Below are 13,051 nucleotides of genomic sequence, written 5' to 3'. Positions count from 1 at the left end.
ATCATGGTTCATATGACATGACTAATGGGATCAGCTGTGACAGCCTCTTTTGCATTAGGAAAGGGTCTGCCGCCAAAGCCACTGGTATGTATCTTGTCAGGTTAGCAGCTACAAGCTATACCTCCCATAAGCACTGTACTTAGCATCTGCATGTGAACACATCCATCCTAATGGCATGGATCTGAATAACTTGTGCTGATGACTCACCATTGTACAGTCTCTACCCCTGTCAGAAAGGCAAAAGTGATGCTTTTGCAAGGGGTTGATATCACACAGCATGGAGTTCCACAGGGAAACTTGGGAACCATCAGCCATGTTTACAGAACTGCCTTAACACAGCATATTGATGGACATGATGTAAGTATGAGAAGAGAGAGGAGCAATTCCTACCTTACTTGATGATTGACCAGAGAGGGGATGATGTTAAATGTTGTGTAATGATGATATGATGCAATCACTGGTTTATCAAGGTTGGCCCTTCCTTTCCTATACTTTGGCAACATTTCTCTGAGAAAGTACCTGTAACAACCCTATGATTCTCCACAATGTCACATCCATAGTGATAAGAAAGTTGATGAGCCAATCCGTGCCCAATCTGAAAAGCACAGGCTTGTGATGGTCTATTGTAATACTTGTCCAATGTTAGTACCCATCAAAATGGGTTGGCACTAATATTCTGATAACAAATGTATGGATGGACATTGTACATGTCCTTGGTATTTAGTCACAGACGTACCATGGAGGAATTCAATAAATGGCGCCAAAAATGCAGCACCCAAAAAATTGAGTGCTAAGTACTTTTCTACAAAGGGTTCCCGCACATAACTTTTGGGTGCATACTTATGCCTGCTAAAAGCAGGTGTAAATGCCAGCACCCAACTTAGGTGTGCTTTGGGCAAATTATATAATTTTGCATGCAACTTTTTGTAATGCTCCAACTCGCCTCTAGCTATGCCCCCCTTTTCAGGTACATGCTATGAAAGGTTGGGGTGGGAGGGAGGGAGGGATGTCCTTTCTAAAATGCTCAAAACACACTCAAAACATGGCATCCAGGCTTATATTTGGGAAAACGCGATTCGAAAGCGCTAAAACCCTCCGTGAAAAACTGCACTGGCTCCCAATCAAAGAACGTATTGCTTTCAAAATCTGCAGCCTGGTTCATACAATTATCTACGGTGAAGCCCCGGGATACTTGACAGACCTCATCGACCTACCAACCAGAAACACATCCGGATCAACACGAACATATCTAAATCTCCACTACCCAAGCTGCAAAAGGACTCAAATACAAATCAACTTATGCATCCAGTTTTTCCTACATAAGCACACAACTGTGGAACGCATTACCAAAAGCCGTGAAAACAACGTATGACCACCTAAACTTCCGGAAATCACTAAAAACTAACCTGTTCAAAAAGGCATACCCTACTGACCCAACTTAAATGCCTGAACTCTGCAACACAATGAAACCAAAGCACATAATGGACATATAACTCTTCCGCTCTACGATTCCCTAACGTGTCTGTTTCACAAGAACCTTATTCTACCACAACATCACTTTGTATTTGTTCACACCGGAGTTGGCGAACACCTTTCCGGTACTATGTAAGCCACATTGAGCCTGCAAATAGGTGGGAAAATGTGGGATACAAATGTAACAAATAAAATAAATAAATAAATAAAAGTGATAGCCATGGTGACAGATAGGCGACGGCCCTAGTTTGATGTCAGTGTTCAATCATGACGGAAAGTAACCTATGCAGAGAGTGGTGGGTGCTGCTTAACCCACCTTGTTGAATAGATTAGATGGACCATGCAAGTCTTTATCTGCCATCATTTACAGTGTCTCTGTGTGTTTTTAACCACAATTTATGTACCTCATCCCAACTCACTTTCCTCATTATGTATGGATGATTCGCATATGGAATGCACATATCTCAGTTTGATGCTGAATCATGCAAAAATGTACTTTAATTATGGACAGAATGTGTCATTGTTGCATAATGACTAAATCTCCTTATTTTGTGATACAGTTGACTGGGAATACCATCTAATCAGAAATGCTTGCCCCAACCTGCTACCAAGAATTAAATCCAAGTGTTCCGCATGGCTTATTTCATCATACAGGTCTATATTCACTTGAGTTATTTATTTATTTATTGCATTTGTATCCCACATTTTCCCACCTTTTTGCGGGCTCAGTGTGGCTTAGTTAATCTCTTTATAAAGGAGGTTAATAAATTTCAATAAATAAATGAGCTGGCTAATCTGTTTTTGTGCCTAAACAATTTAATGTCCAGCTGAAAGTGATCTGGAGATGTTCCGTGAGTGGGCTTCAATGTAAAAAGATAGCAGCAATCTTCCACAGCTATCTGGTTAACTTTCCAGCTCATTTTCGAAAGAGAAGGGTGCCCATCTTTCGACACAAATCGGGAGATGGGCGTCCTTCTCTCAGGGGCGCCCAAATTGGCATAATCGAAAGCCGATTTGGGGCGTCCCCAACTGCTTTCCGTCGTCGGGATGGCCAAAGTTCCCGGGGGCGTGTCGGAAGGGTAGCGAAGGCGGGACAGGGGAATGCTAGGGCGTGCTTAACAGATGGGTGCCCTTGGCCGATAATGGCAAAAAGAAGGGCATCCCTGGCAAGAATTTGGTCCACTTTATTTGGTCCCTTTTTTTTCAGGTCCAAGTCCCAAAAAAGTGCCCAAACTCACCAGATGATCACCGGAGGGAATCGGGGATCACTTCCCCTGACTCCCCCAATGGTCACTAACCCCCTCCCACCCTCAAAAAATCAACTTATAAACTTTTTTTGCCAGCCTCAAATGTCCTACTCAGGTCCATCGCAGCAGTATACAGGTCCTTAGAGCAGTTTTAGTGGGTGAAGTACACCTCAGGCAGGCGGACCCAGGCCCATCCCCCCCTACCTGTTACACTTGTGGTGGAAAATGGGAGCCCTTCAAAACACACCAGAAACCCACTGTACCCACATGTGAGTGCCCCCCTTCACCCCTTAGGGCTATAGTAGTGGTGTATAGTTGTGGGGAGTGGGGTATGGGGGGGCTCAACACCAAAGGTAAGGGAGCTATGTACCTGGGAGCAATTTGTGAAGTCCACTGCAGTGCGCCCTAGGGTGCCCGGTTGGTGTCCTGGAATGTGAGGGGGACCAGTGCACTACGAATCCTGGCCCCTCCCATGACCAAATGCCTTGGAGTTGTTCGTTTTTGAGATGGGCGCCATTATCGGCGAAAACCGAGGGCGCCCATCTCTAAAGCCGACGTCGACCCAAATGTTGAGATTTGGGCGCCCCCAACCGTATTATTTTGAAAATACGGTCAGCCCCGCCTCTTCACGGCGCCGTCCTCGGAGATGGGCACCCTTAGAGATGGGCGTCCCCGATCGAAAATGCCCCTCCACATCTGTTTAAGTCAGACTCCCTAACTAGCTGTCATAGCATAACAGATATCTTATCCATTTAAGTTTAGGACTGCACATTCAGTGGTACTACCTAATACTGTACGATTATATGGTGGATGACTGGCAAATTATTATTCTTTCTCCCATGTGTTTTTATTTATATAGTTCCTCTGCAATGAATTCCATTGCATCCCATTTCAATTACTTTAATACAAAACTAATCTGACTGTTTTGCCCAAGGATGGATATCTGGGGAGAACAAGGGAGAATTCTGATGACCTCTGCCCAAGTCTTGCCTTGCCCATCATCAGAAACTGAATTACTGCAGCTCTAGGCCCAAACTGAGGTATGTAGAATAAGAAGTGAAAATACATGTGAAATTCTAATGGAAATAGTACTGGATTTTAAGCCATTTGCCACTGTTCTTGTAACTTTGATGTAAATTGAATGACCGTCTTGTTGAAACCATTGAGGGGTTCTTTTACTAAGCTGTGCACCGTTTGGCCCAGGCGATAATTTCATTTTTTTACATGTGTCCACAAAGCGTGCCGGCATCCACTAAGCGTGGTAATCGGCATTGTACATGTATAGACCATTACCGCCCGGTTGACACGTGAGTCCTTATCGCTAGCTCAATGGGTGGCGGTAAGGTCTCAGGCCCCAAATGGATGCACACCAATTTTAAATTTTGCCACACGTCCATTTTCGACCCCCCCCCCCCCCCAAAAAAAAGGCCTTTTTTGCAGGTACGCTGAACAATGGACCTGTGCGTGTCCAACACACGCATCTACGCCAACGCAAGCCATTTTTCAGCACACCTTAGTAAAAGGACCCCTGATAGCCTCATTGGGGGTCACCAGTACATGGCAAAATAGTTACATTCATCTGCAATATTTCTCTTTCTTTGCATATCTACAGATCATGAACACTGCATCAACAGAGAGAGAGAATAAGACATCGGTCGCAGGATTCATCATTCTGGGCTTCTTTAACCAAACTCACCAGCTTGTTTTCATTTATACGATAGTTTTACCAGCCTACTTGATCTCTGTTCTGGGAAACATTGGATTCTTAATATTAATGTTCTCTGACCATCGGCTCCACAAACCCATGTACTTCTTCCTCAGCAACTTGTCCTTCTTAGATATCTGTAACACCACAGTCACTCTGTCTACCATGTTGGAAAGTCTTTTAAAAGGGAACACCTTTATTCCATTTTCTCTCTGTATGACACAGTATTACATGGTAACAATTACTGTAAGTACAGAATTCTGGCTTCTCACAGCTATGGCCTACGACCGTTATGTGGCTATATCCAAACCCCTACATTACCAACTCTTGATGAACAAAAGGAACTGTATTTTACTTGCAGCCACTGCCTGGATAACTGGCTCTCTGGATATGATCCCTTTAGTAGATTTTATGTCCCACTTTTCATTTTGCGGTTCCAAAGAGATTAACCATTTCTTCTGTGATCAGAATGCACTGCTAAAACTCTCCTGCAGTGATACCCAAAACTTTGAAACTCTAGTACTTTCTGAAGGACCATTTGTGGCTGTCATCCCTTTCCTATTAACCCTGTCATCCTATATCTGTATCATCGGAGCCATCTTGAAAATCCGCTCTTCTGAAGGGAAGCGCAAGGCCTTTTCCACCTGCTCCTCCACCTCACTGTTGTTATTCTGTTCTATGCCTGTATTATGTGCATCTACATGAGACCCCATTCAATGCAGTCACCAGAACAAGATAAAATGTTTGCCCTTCTGTACACAGTGTTCATTCCCATGCTAAACCCCTTAATTTATAGCATGAGAAATAAGGAAGTAAAAAATGCCCTGGGAAATCTCATCTTTAAAAAAACAAACAAACAATATGAAAGGAAACAAGGCAGGATCATGACCAATGAAACGTCATCATAAATCAAGACTCTTATTTCCTGGTTTACTCATGTTATTCAGTAAATACTGCTATAACGGGGTCAATATTCAAAGCGATTTATCCGGCCAGAAATGGCTCCTGACTAGTTAAATCGTTTGTTCAGGGCTATCAGCTGATATTAAACAGTATTTATCTGGTTAATACCACTCAATATCACCTCTCAAAGCCAGCTATTTTGTGGGTGGTCCGTGGACGGAGCGACCAGTTATGCGGTTACATGCTGATACTTATTTATTTAATTTATTTATTATGGCATATCTACCCCGCATTTTCCCAAGAAAGCTCAGCTTCAATGTGGCTTACATAACAAATTAAGAAGAAGCATTACAAGACAATTAATATTAATGCAAGAATACAACTAATAGGGAAAAAAATTAATTTAAGAATACATTTTTTCATACTAGCTGAGCACTGATCTAAAGAAGTAGGCTTTAAGTAAACTTCTAAATGACATAATGGACTGAGTGTCTGATGTACTTGGGTAATGAGTTTCAGAGTTTGGTACTTTGGTAAGACAAATTAGCATTATGGATAGTTTGGTAGGTTAAGTTTTTACAACTTGGGAAATGTAATATGAGACAGGGGCGCAGCCATGGGCGGGGCCAGGCCCAGCCACTTTTGCTCCAGGCCCGCCCGCCCTAACTAGCCCCAACCCAACAACATCCCTCGCTGCTTTTGGGTCTGGTCCGGGAGTGTTGCCCTGCCTGAAATTCTTCTCCCCGCAACCTCGCTGCTGCCTCGGTCCCTGCAGCGTTCTTTTTTTCGCCCGTCGCCGGCAGCGCTACGATTCAATCACAGAGGCCGCTCCGCTCCCCCCTGCCACGTCCATCTGGCACTATGAAAACAGGAAGTGCATCAGAGAGGGCCGGATGGACGCGGCAAGGGGGAGCAGAGCAGCCCGTGTGAATCGCAGCGCTGCCGGCGATGGGCGATAAAAAGAATGCTACAGGGACCGAGCAGTGGAAGACACTGAAGCAGAAGTTCTTCGAGGTAGGCACAGGAGATCAAGCTGATGTGATGTTTGTAAAAGGAGAGGGGAGATTCAGACAAAGGATCACAAAAAGAACTGCATGGAGGGGGGGATGAAAGAGGTGCTGCACATGGGGAGGGAAGAGAAAGGGTTAATTTTTTGAGGTGAGGGAGGAAGAGATGCTGCATGGGGTGTAGGTAAGAAAAAATAATTATTTGGGATGGGAGGGAGAGAGAGTTGCTGCACAGGGGGGTAAGGAGTGAGGGAGGAAGTTGGACATGGGATGGGAGGGAGAGATGCTACATGGGTTGGGGAGACAACTGTTGGAGGTGTGGTGGGAGGAAGAGCTGCTGCATGGGATGGAGAGAGAGAGAGGAAGAGATGCTGCACAGGGGGGTAGAGGTGAGAGAGGGAGAAATGGACATGAGGATGGAGGGGGAGGAAGAGATGCATGGAGAGAGAGAGGAAGAAATGCTGGATGTGGAGTGGGAGGGAGGGAGAGATGCAGAAGAAGAGAGAGAGAGAGAAATGTTGGACATAGAAGTAGGAGAGAGGGAGAGATGCTGTATGGGGAAGAAGAAGGAAGAACAAGAGAGATGTTGGACCAAGGGCACAAGGAAGGGAGACAGTGAGAGTGATGTGGACAGAAGGAGAGAGGGAGGAAGAAAGAGAGGTTGAATATGGGGGTGGATGAGAGGGAGGAAGAGATATGCACTGGATGGGGAAGAGAAAAAGAGGGAGAGTGTGGATCCAGGGACAGAAAGGAGTGAGGGAGAGATGCTGGACAGTAGGAGGGAGGGAAAAGAGGAAGAAATGCTGGACCACAAGGGAAGGGGGCCGGAAGATGCTGGGGATGTGTAGAGGGGACAGGGAGATATCAGGCTACAAGGGTGGGGAGGGGAAAGAGGGAGCAGGCACTGGGCTAGAAGCTTTGAGGGAGAAAGATGTTGCAAATGGTGAAACTATTTGGCAGAGGCCAAGGGGGGAGGGTGACAAGGAAACAAATGAGAGGAGGATAGTGATTGGGGGGGGGGGGGTAGAAATATGGTAATGGAGAGTTGATTAAAGATGAAAGGAAATGGAAGGCTGGGGGGGAAGGAGTGAGATGAGGAATGGGACAGCTAGTGGGTGAGAGAAGGAGATGGAAATTAATAGGTAGCTGAAAAGTAAAAAGGAGAAGGATGAGAAAGGGTGAAATTTGAGTAAACAGAGAGGCAATAAAGAAACAAAAGAGAGAGGAAAAAGCTAAAAAGAAAAAGAAAATATCAATATGTAAAAGGTAGGTGTAGTGAAGGAATGGAATAAGACAGGAGAGAGGAGAAAAAGCAATCCTGTGCAGAAGGAATGGATCCTCAGAAGCTTAGCCGAAATTGGGTGGCGGAGCAGGTGGGGGGAAGAGGGGTTGGTGGTTGGGAGGCGAGGATAGTGGAGGGCAGACTTATACGGTCTGTGCCAGAGCCGGTGATGGGAGGCGGGACTGGTGGTTGGGAGGCGGGAAATACTGCTGGGCAGACTTGTACGGTCTGTACCCTGAAAAAGACAGGTACAAATCAAGGTAAGATATACACAAATAGTAGCACATATGAGTTTGTCTTGTTGGGCAGACTGGATGGATCGTGCAGGTCTTTTTCTGCCGTCATCTACTATGTTACTATGTTAGAGGAGAAAATACAAATGGACAGCAGCCGCTTGAAGGAAAATTAGCAGAAGACAGACAGGAAAAGAGATACTGGAACCAACATAATGGAAAAGTAAAATCTCCGGACAACAAAGGTACAAAAAAGCATTTTATTTTGAATCTATTAAATGTAGTATGTTAGCTTTGGGAAATGTGCATAGTGCATATATGTTTTTTGTTTCTCCAGTGTTGCAGTACATGCCAAGTTTAACTTCTTGGGGTTACCAGTTGGGGAGATTGGAGGGCAGGCAGGGATCAGGGGGGCCCCCCTCTTTTATTTGCTGACCTGGGCCCCAGCATGTCTAACTCCAGCTCTGACCCTTGCTATAGCTGGAGGGGAAATTCAAGCATGGCCGGCTGAGGATCCCCTTCAAAGGCAGTCAGAATTCCCTTCTACCAAGCTCTATAGAATGCAGCACCATCCTTGAGTGATTGACGACTACGCATGGGTAGGGTGCCGACATCGGTGGCTCAGGAATGTTGCTGCTGCTTGCCAAACTTGGTAAAATGGAATTCTGGCCACCTTCAGAGGAAGTCTTCCGCCAGCAGAGCTTGGGGATCCTCATGAGCTAAAGTACTTATATTTTGAGTTGTGAGGTGCTGGGGGAGGGGTGAAGTGTGGGGGGTGACATGTGGGAGTAGGACAGGGGCAGAAAAAATGTTGTGCGCCCATCCAATTTGGGCTCAGGCCCACCCAAAGATGGCTGTCTGGCTGCGCCACTGATATGAGATATTCTCTAGACGATAAGGTGACATTTCGTGGTAATAAATTAATGAGATATAAGATGGTGAGATACCATAAAGAATCTGATGAACAAGAACATTCATCACTTAACCACGTAAGCCTAGTAGTCAAATCAGACTGCATAAAAGTCAATCCTATCTTTATCTGGTTAAGTGCTGAATATCGCCGGCCACATAAACCTGGTGCCTAGAAATGACCCAGCGTTGAATATCTGGAAATAACTCCAGCGGCAGTAAGAAAATGGTCACCTCCAATGCAAAACGTTTTTACGGCCATGGTAAAACTTACCTTGGCGCATTGACCCACGTAAAAGGATCCTGCAACTAGCTAAACTTCATGTCTAGACTTGTTGAACAGGTAAATTTATCCCTTCTGACTGATGCTATTTTCAAACTGTTATATTACCAATTATTTCCAGTTCACACTGCCAAATTCCTTACTCTGTTTTTAAAATCAATCAAATCATATACCCAGTGGTGTGCTGGAGCCGGCTCACACCGGCTCGCAAGAGCCGATTGTTAACTTTTCTTCCGACTTGCGAGCCGGTTGTTAAAACGCGCGAGCCGGCTCTCCTCCCTCCCTCCCTCCTCCCCTCCGGATCCCTCACGTCACCGACCTGACTCTTCGAATTCTTCGGGGCAAGCAGTCTTGCCTGCCCGCTGCCAGCGCTGACTCTCCCCGCTGGTGCTGCCGGTTTGCGCTTTAAAAATGGCCGCCGAGACTTCTGCTGAAGTCTTGGAGGCCGCCCTTGTAAGTCTCGGTGGCCATTTTGAAGCGCGAACCGGCAGCGCCAGCGGGGGAGGGAGGAGGGAGGGGGGAGAATTCGCCGAATAACTCGGGAGGGGGTGGCAAGGGGAGAGAAAGGAGTCGCTGGGCATTTGTGGATGAAGGGGAGAGAAGGGTCGCTGGGTATGGGTGCATGCAGGGCAGGGGAGAGGAGGGTCACTGCTGGATATGGGTGGATGGAGGGCAGGGGAAAAGAGGGTCGCTGGATATGGGTGCGTGCAGGGTAGGGGAGAGGAAGGTCGCTTGATATGGGTGCGTGCAGGGCAGGGGAGAGGAGGGTCACTGGATATGGGTGCGTGCAGGGCAGGGAGAGGAGGGTCGCTGGATATGGGTGCAAACAGGGCAGGGGAAAGGAGGGTCACTGCTGGACATGGGTGGATGGAGGGCAGGGGAGAGGAGGGGAGAGAGAAGAAATGTTGGACATGGATGGAGGGTACGGAAGAGTGAGGAAGGAGATGAGATGAGGGAAAAGGAAGAGAGGAGAAAAACTGCACATGAATGAAGAAAACAGGCAGAAGTTGAGGACCAGAAATGAAGAAGAAAGGAGGAAAGGAAAGAAATAAATGGAAAGGAAGCCCTGGAAAAGGAGTTAAGAGGACAGATAGCAGCAGAATCGGATACTGGGCCAGCAAGATCAGAAAAACAGTCACCAGACAACAAAGGTAGAAAAAAATCATTTTATTTTCATTATAGTGTTTGGAATATGTTCACTTTGAGAATCAGGTGCTCAACATTAAAAGTTTATATTTATTTACTTTTTATGGCATTTTATTGCACATTAAACATGAATTAGATTGGAACCTGGGATCATTTAATTTTTTTTCCTGGAGTAATGCATTGCTACCCCCCCCCCCCAGGCTCTCTCCCTGGCTATAGCCAGCTCTGCAATTTGGGGGGGGGCGCAGAGGGGGACGGGGGGGAGAGAGCCTGTTGTTAAACATTTACCAGCACACCACTGCATATACCCGATTGAAACCCAGTTAAAAATCTTAGGAGTAATTTTCAATCAGCATCTGTCATTTGAAAATCAAACACCTGCTGTAATAGCAAAGATGTTTAAGATCTTATGGAAACTAAAAAGGATCAGAGATAATTTCTCTAAACAATCTTTTTTTGGCAATTAGTACAAACATTGGTACTGGTTGACTACTGTAATGTAATATATGTGGGAAGCAAAGAATCTGTGATCAAAATGATGCAGACAACTCAAAACACAGCAGCCCGCTTAATTTTCAGGGTATCAGAGTATGGAAGGGTAACCTCATTACTCCTTCCAACCAAGGTTCAAAGTTCAAGGTTATCTTTATTTGAGAGTAACCACCTAAAGCAAAGCCATCAAGATGGAGTACAATACAGAAAGGAATATATATATATATATATATATATATATATATATATATATATATATATAATGTCAGCCCTTCACCGCTCACCAGAGTTATCAGCTCCCGCTTCCGCACTTGTCCGTGCTGTCTGCTCTCCACAACTGTCCGTGCTGTTTGCGCTCACACACACAGCTCAGCTATCCAGGCTTTTCAACACGATTCAGCTAGCCCGGCTTCTCCACACAGCTCAGCTAGCCAGGTTTTGTAACACAGCTCAGCTAGCCAGGTTTTGTAACACAGTTCAGCTAGCCAGGCTTCGCAACACAGTTCAGCTAGCCAGGTTTCGCAACACAATTCAGCTACTTGGGCTTTCCAACACGGTTCAGCTAGCCCGGCTTCTTCACACAGCTCAGCTAGCCATGCTTTGCAACACAGTTCAGCTAACCCGGCTTCTCCACACAGCTCAGCTAGCCAGGCTTTGTAACACAGTTCAGTTACTCAGGCTTTTCAACACAGTTTAGATAGCCAGGCTTCTCCACCCAGCTCAGCTTTAACCACAGTTCAGCAAATCAGGCTTGCAATAATCCACCACCCACAACTGTCAACAACAAATCTCTTGACATCCACCCACCGGATTCTCCTGACTCCACTGAGTCCTCCTGTGCTTCAATTCCTCAGGAAGTTACTCTCCTCCTTCCACCTGTCCCTCCAAAAACTCCATCATTTCCTCCCCTACTACTTCCTCCTCTGTCTCCTCCCATTCCATCCTCTCATTCTCCACCCCTCCACTCCTATGTTCCACTTCCTCCCCAGCTCATTTCCCAATCAGCCCCATCTCTCTCCTTCTGCCACTCCAGCTCTCCTTTGTCATGACCTCTCTTATCCTTCCCAGCTGTCTGGAATCTGTACTCTCTATGCTCCTGCCTCCTCCTCCTCCCCCCCCCCTCCTGCAATGCATTCTGGGATTTATAGTTTTTCTGCTCTTGTCTTTTCCTTTCCCGTAATGCATTCTGGGATTTATAGTTTTTCTGCTCTTGTCTTTTCCACTCCCGTAATGCATTCTGGGATCTGTGGTTTCTCTCATTCTCACTATATATATATTATATATATATATCTGCATGCTATGATGCACAGGCATCGGGAACGAGGAGCGTACCAGTGGCAAAAATCATACCCCAAAAGCTAAGTGGAAGAGATATGTCTTCAACTGTGTTTTAAAGCAGGAGAGAGAATCCTCTATTCGCAATGCCAATGGAAGGGCATTCCACAGGGATCATCTTCCAATATGTACCTAACTAGCCATTAAGCCTGTTAAATGGGCGAGATTTCCAGCTACCCTCCTCGCCGCCGCTCCCTCCCCCTTCTGTGCCGGGCTCCCTGCACTGACCTGACAGCGCCTCTCACCTCCGTGTGAAAGCGCTGCAGGCAGCAGATCGCTCTGCTGCTGCCTGCAGCGCTTCCACACGGAGGTGAGAAGCGCTGTCAGGTCAGTGCAGAGGGCCCGATACGGAGGGGGGCTGGAGCGGCGGCGGGGATGGGGGGGGAGGGTGGAGGTTGGTGTGCGCGACGTTCGTTTCCAGGCTCCAGCAGCAGAGTCCGACCATCCGACTCCGTTTCCCTCTCTGTTCCGCCCTCTGACGTCATCATCGCCAATGAATGGAAAAAAATAGCCGTTTTTAGCGAGATTTTAGGTCACTTTTTTGGACCCTTTTTTTTCACGAACAAGTCCCAAAAAAGTGCCCTAAATGACCAGATGACCACCGGAGGGAATCGGGGATGACCTCCCCTGACTCCCCCTGTGGTCACTAACCCCCTCCCACCAAAAAAAAAGAAGTTTAACAACTTTTTTTCTCAGCCTGTATGCCAGCCTTAAATGTCATACCCAGCTCCATCACAACAGTATGCAGGTCCCTGGAGCAGTTGTTAGTGGGGGCAGTTGACTTCAGGCAGGCGGACCCAGGCCCATCCCCCCTACCTGTTACACTTGTGCTGGTTAATGCTGAGCCCTCCAAACCCACTGTATCCACATGTAGGTGCCCCCTTTCAACCCTTAGGGCTATGGTAATGGTGTAGACTTGTGGGGCAGTGGGTTTTGGGGGGCTCAGCACACAAGGGAAGGGTGCTATGCACCTGGGAGCTCTTTTACTGTTTTTTGTTAATTTGTAAAAGTGCCCCCTAGGGTGCCCAGTTGGTGT

The 13,051-nt window shown here is 46.5% G+C and overlaps 1 protein-coding gene across 1 annotated transcript; it reads left to right on the top strand.

Moving 5' to 3' along the window:
• Positions 1-4,335: 4,335 nt before the first annotated feature.
• Positions 4,336-5,130, top strand: LOC115457065 (olfactory receptor 2AP1-like). The gene has a single exon (XM_030186489.1). It carries the CDS (start codon positions 4,336-4,338, stop codon positions 5,128-5,130), a length of 795 nt encoding a protein of 264 aa, XP_030042349.1.
• Positions 5,131-13,051: the final 7,921 nt, after the last annotated feature.

This window comes from Microcaecilia unicolor, chromosome 14 (assembly GCF_901765095.1).
Source record: "Microcaecilia unicolor chromosome 14, aMicUni1.1, whole genome shotgun sequence".
NCBI classification, from domain to species: Eukaryota; Metazoa; Chordata; class Amphibia; order Gymnophiona; family Siphonopidae; genus Microcaecilia; species Microcaecilia unicolor.
The sequence above is the reverse complement of the archived record's forward strand: the minus strand, read 5'-3'. Positions and strand labels throughout refer to the sequence as shown.

Excerpts from the sequence above, each read along its gene's own strand:
- LOC115457065 (XM_030186489.1), top strand. The coding sequence starts at position 4,336 with ATGAACACTGCATCAACAGAGAGAGAGAATAAGACATCGGTCGCAGGA.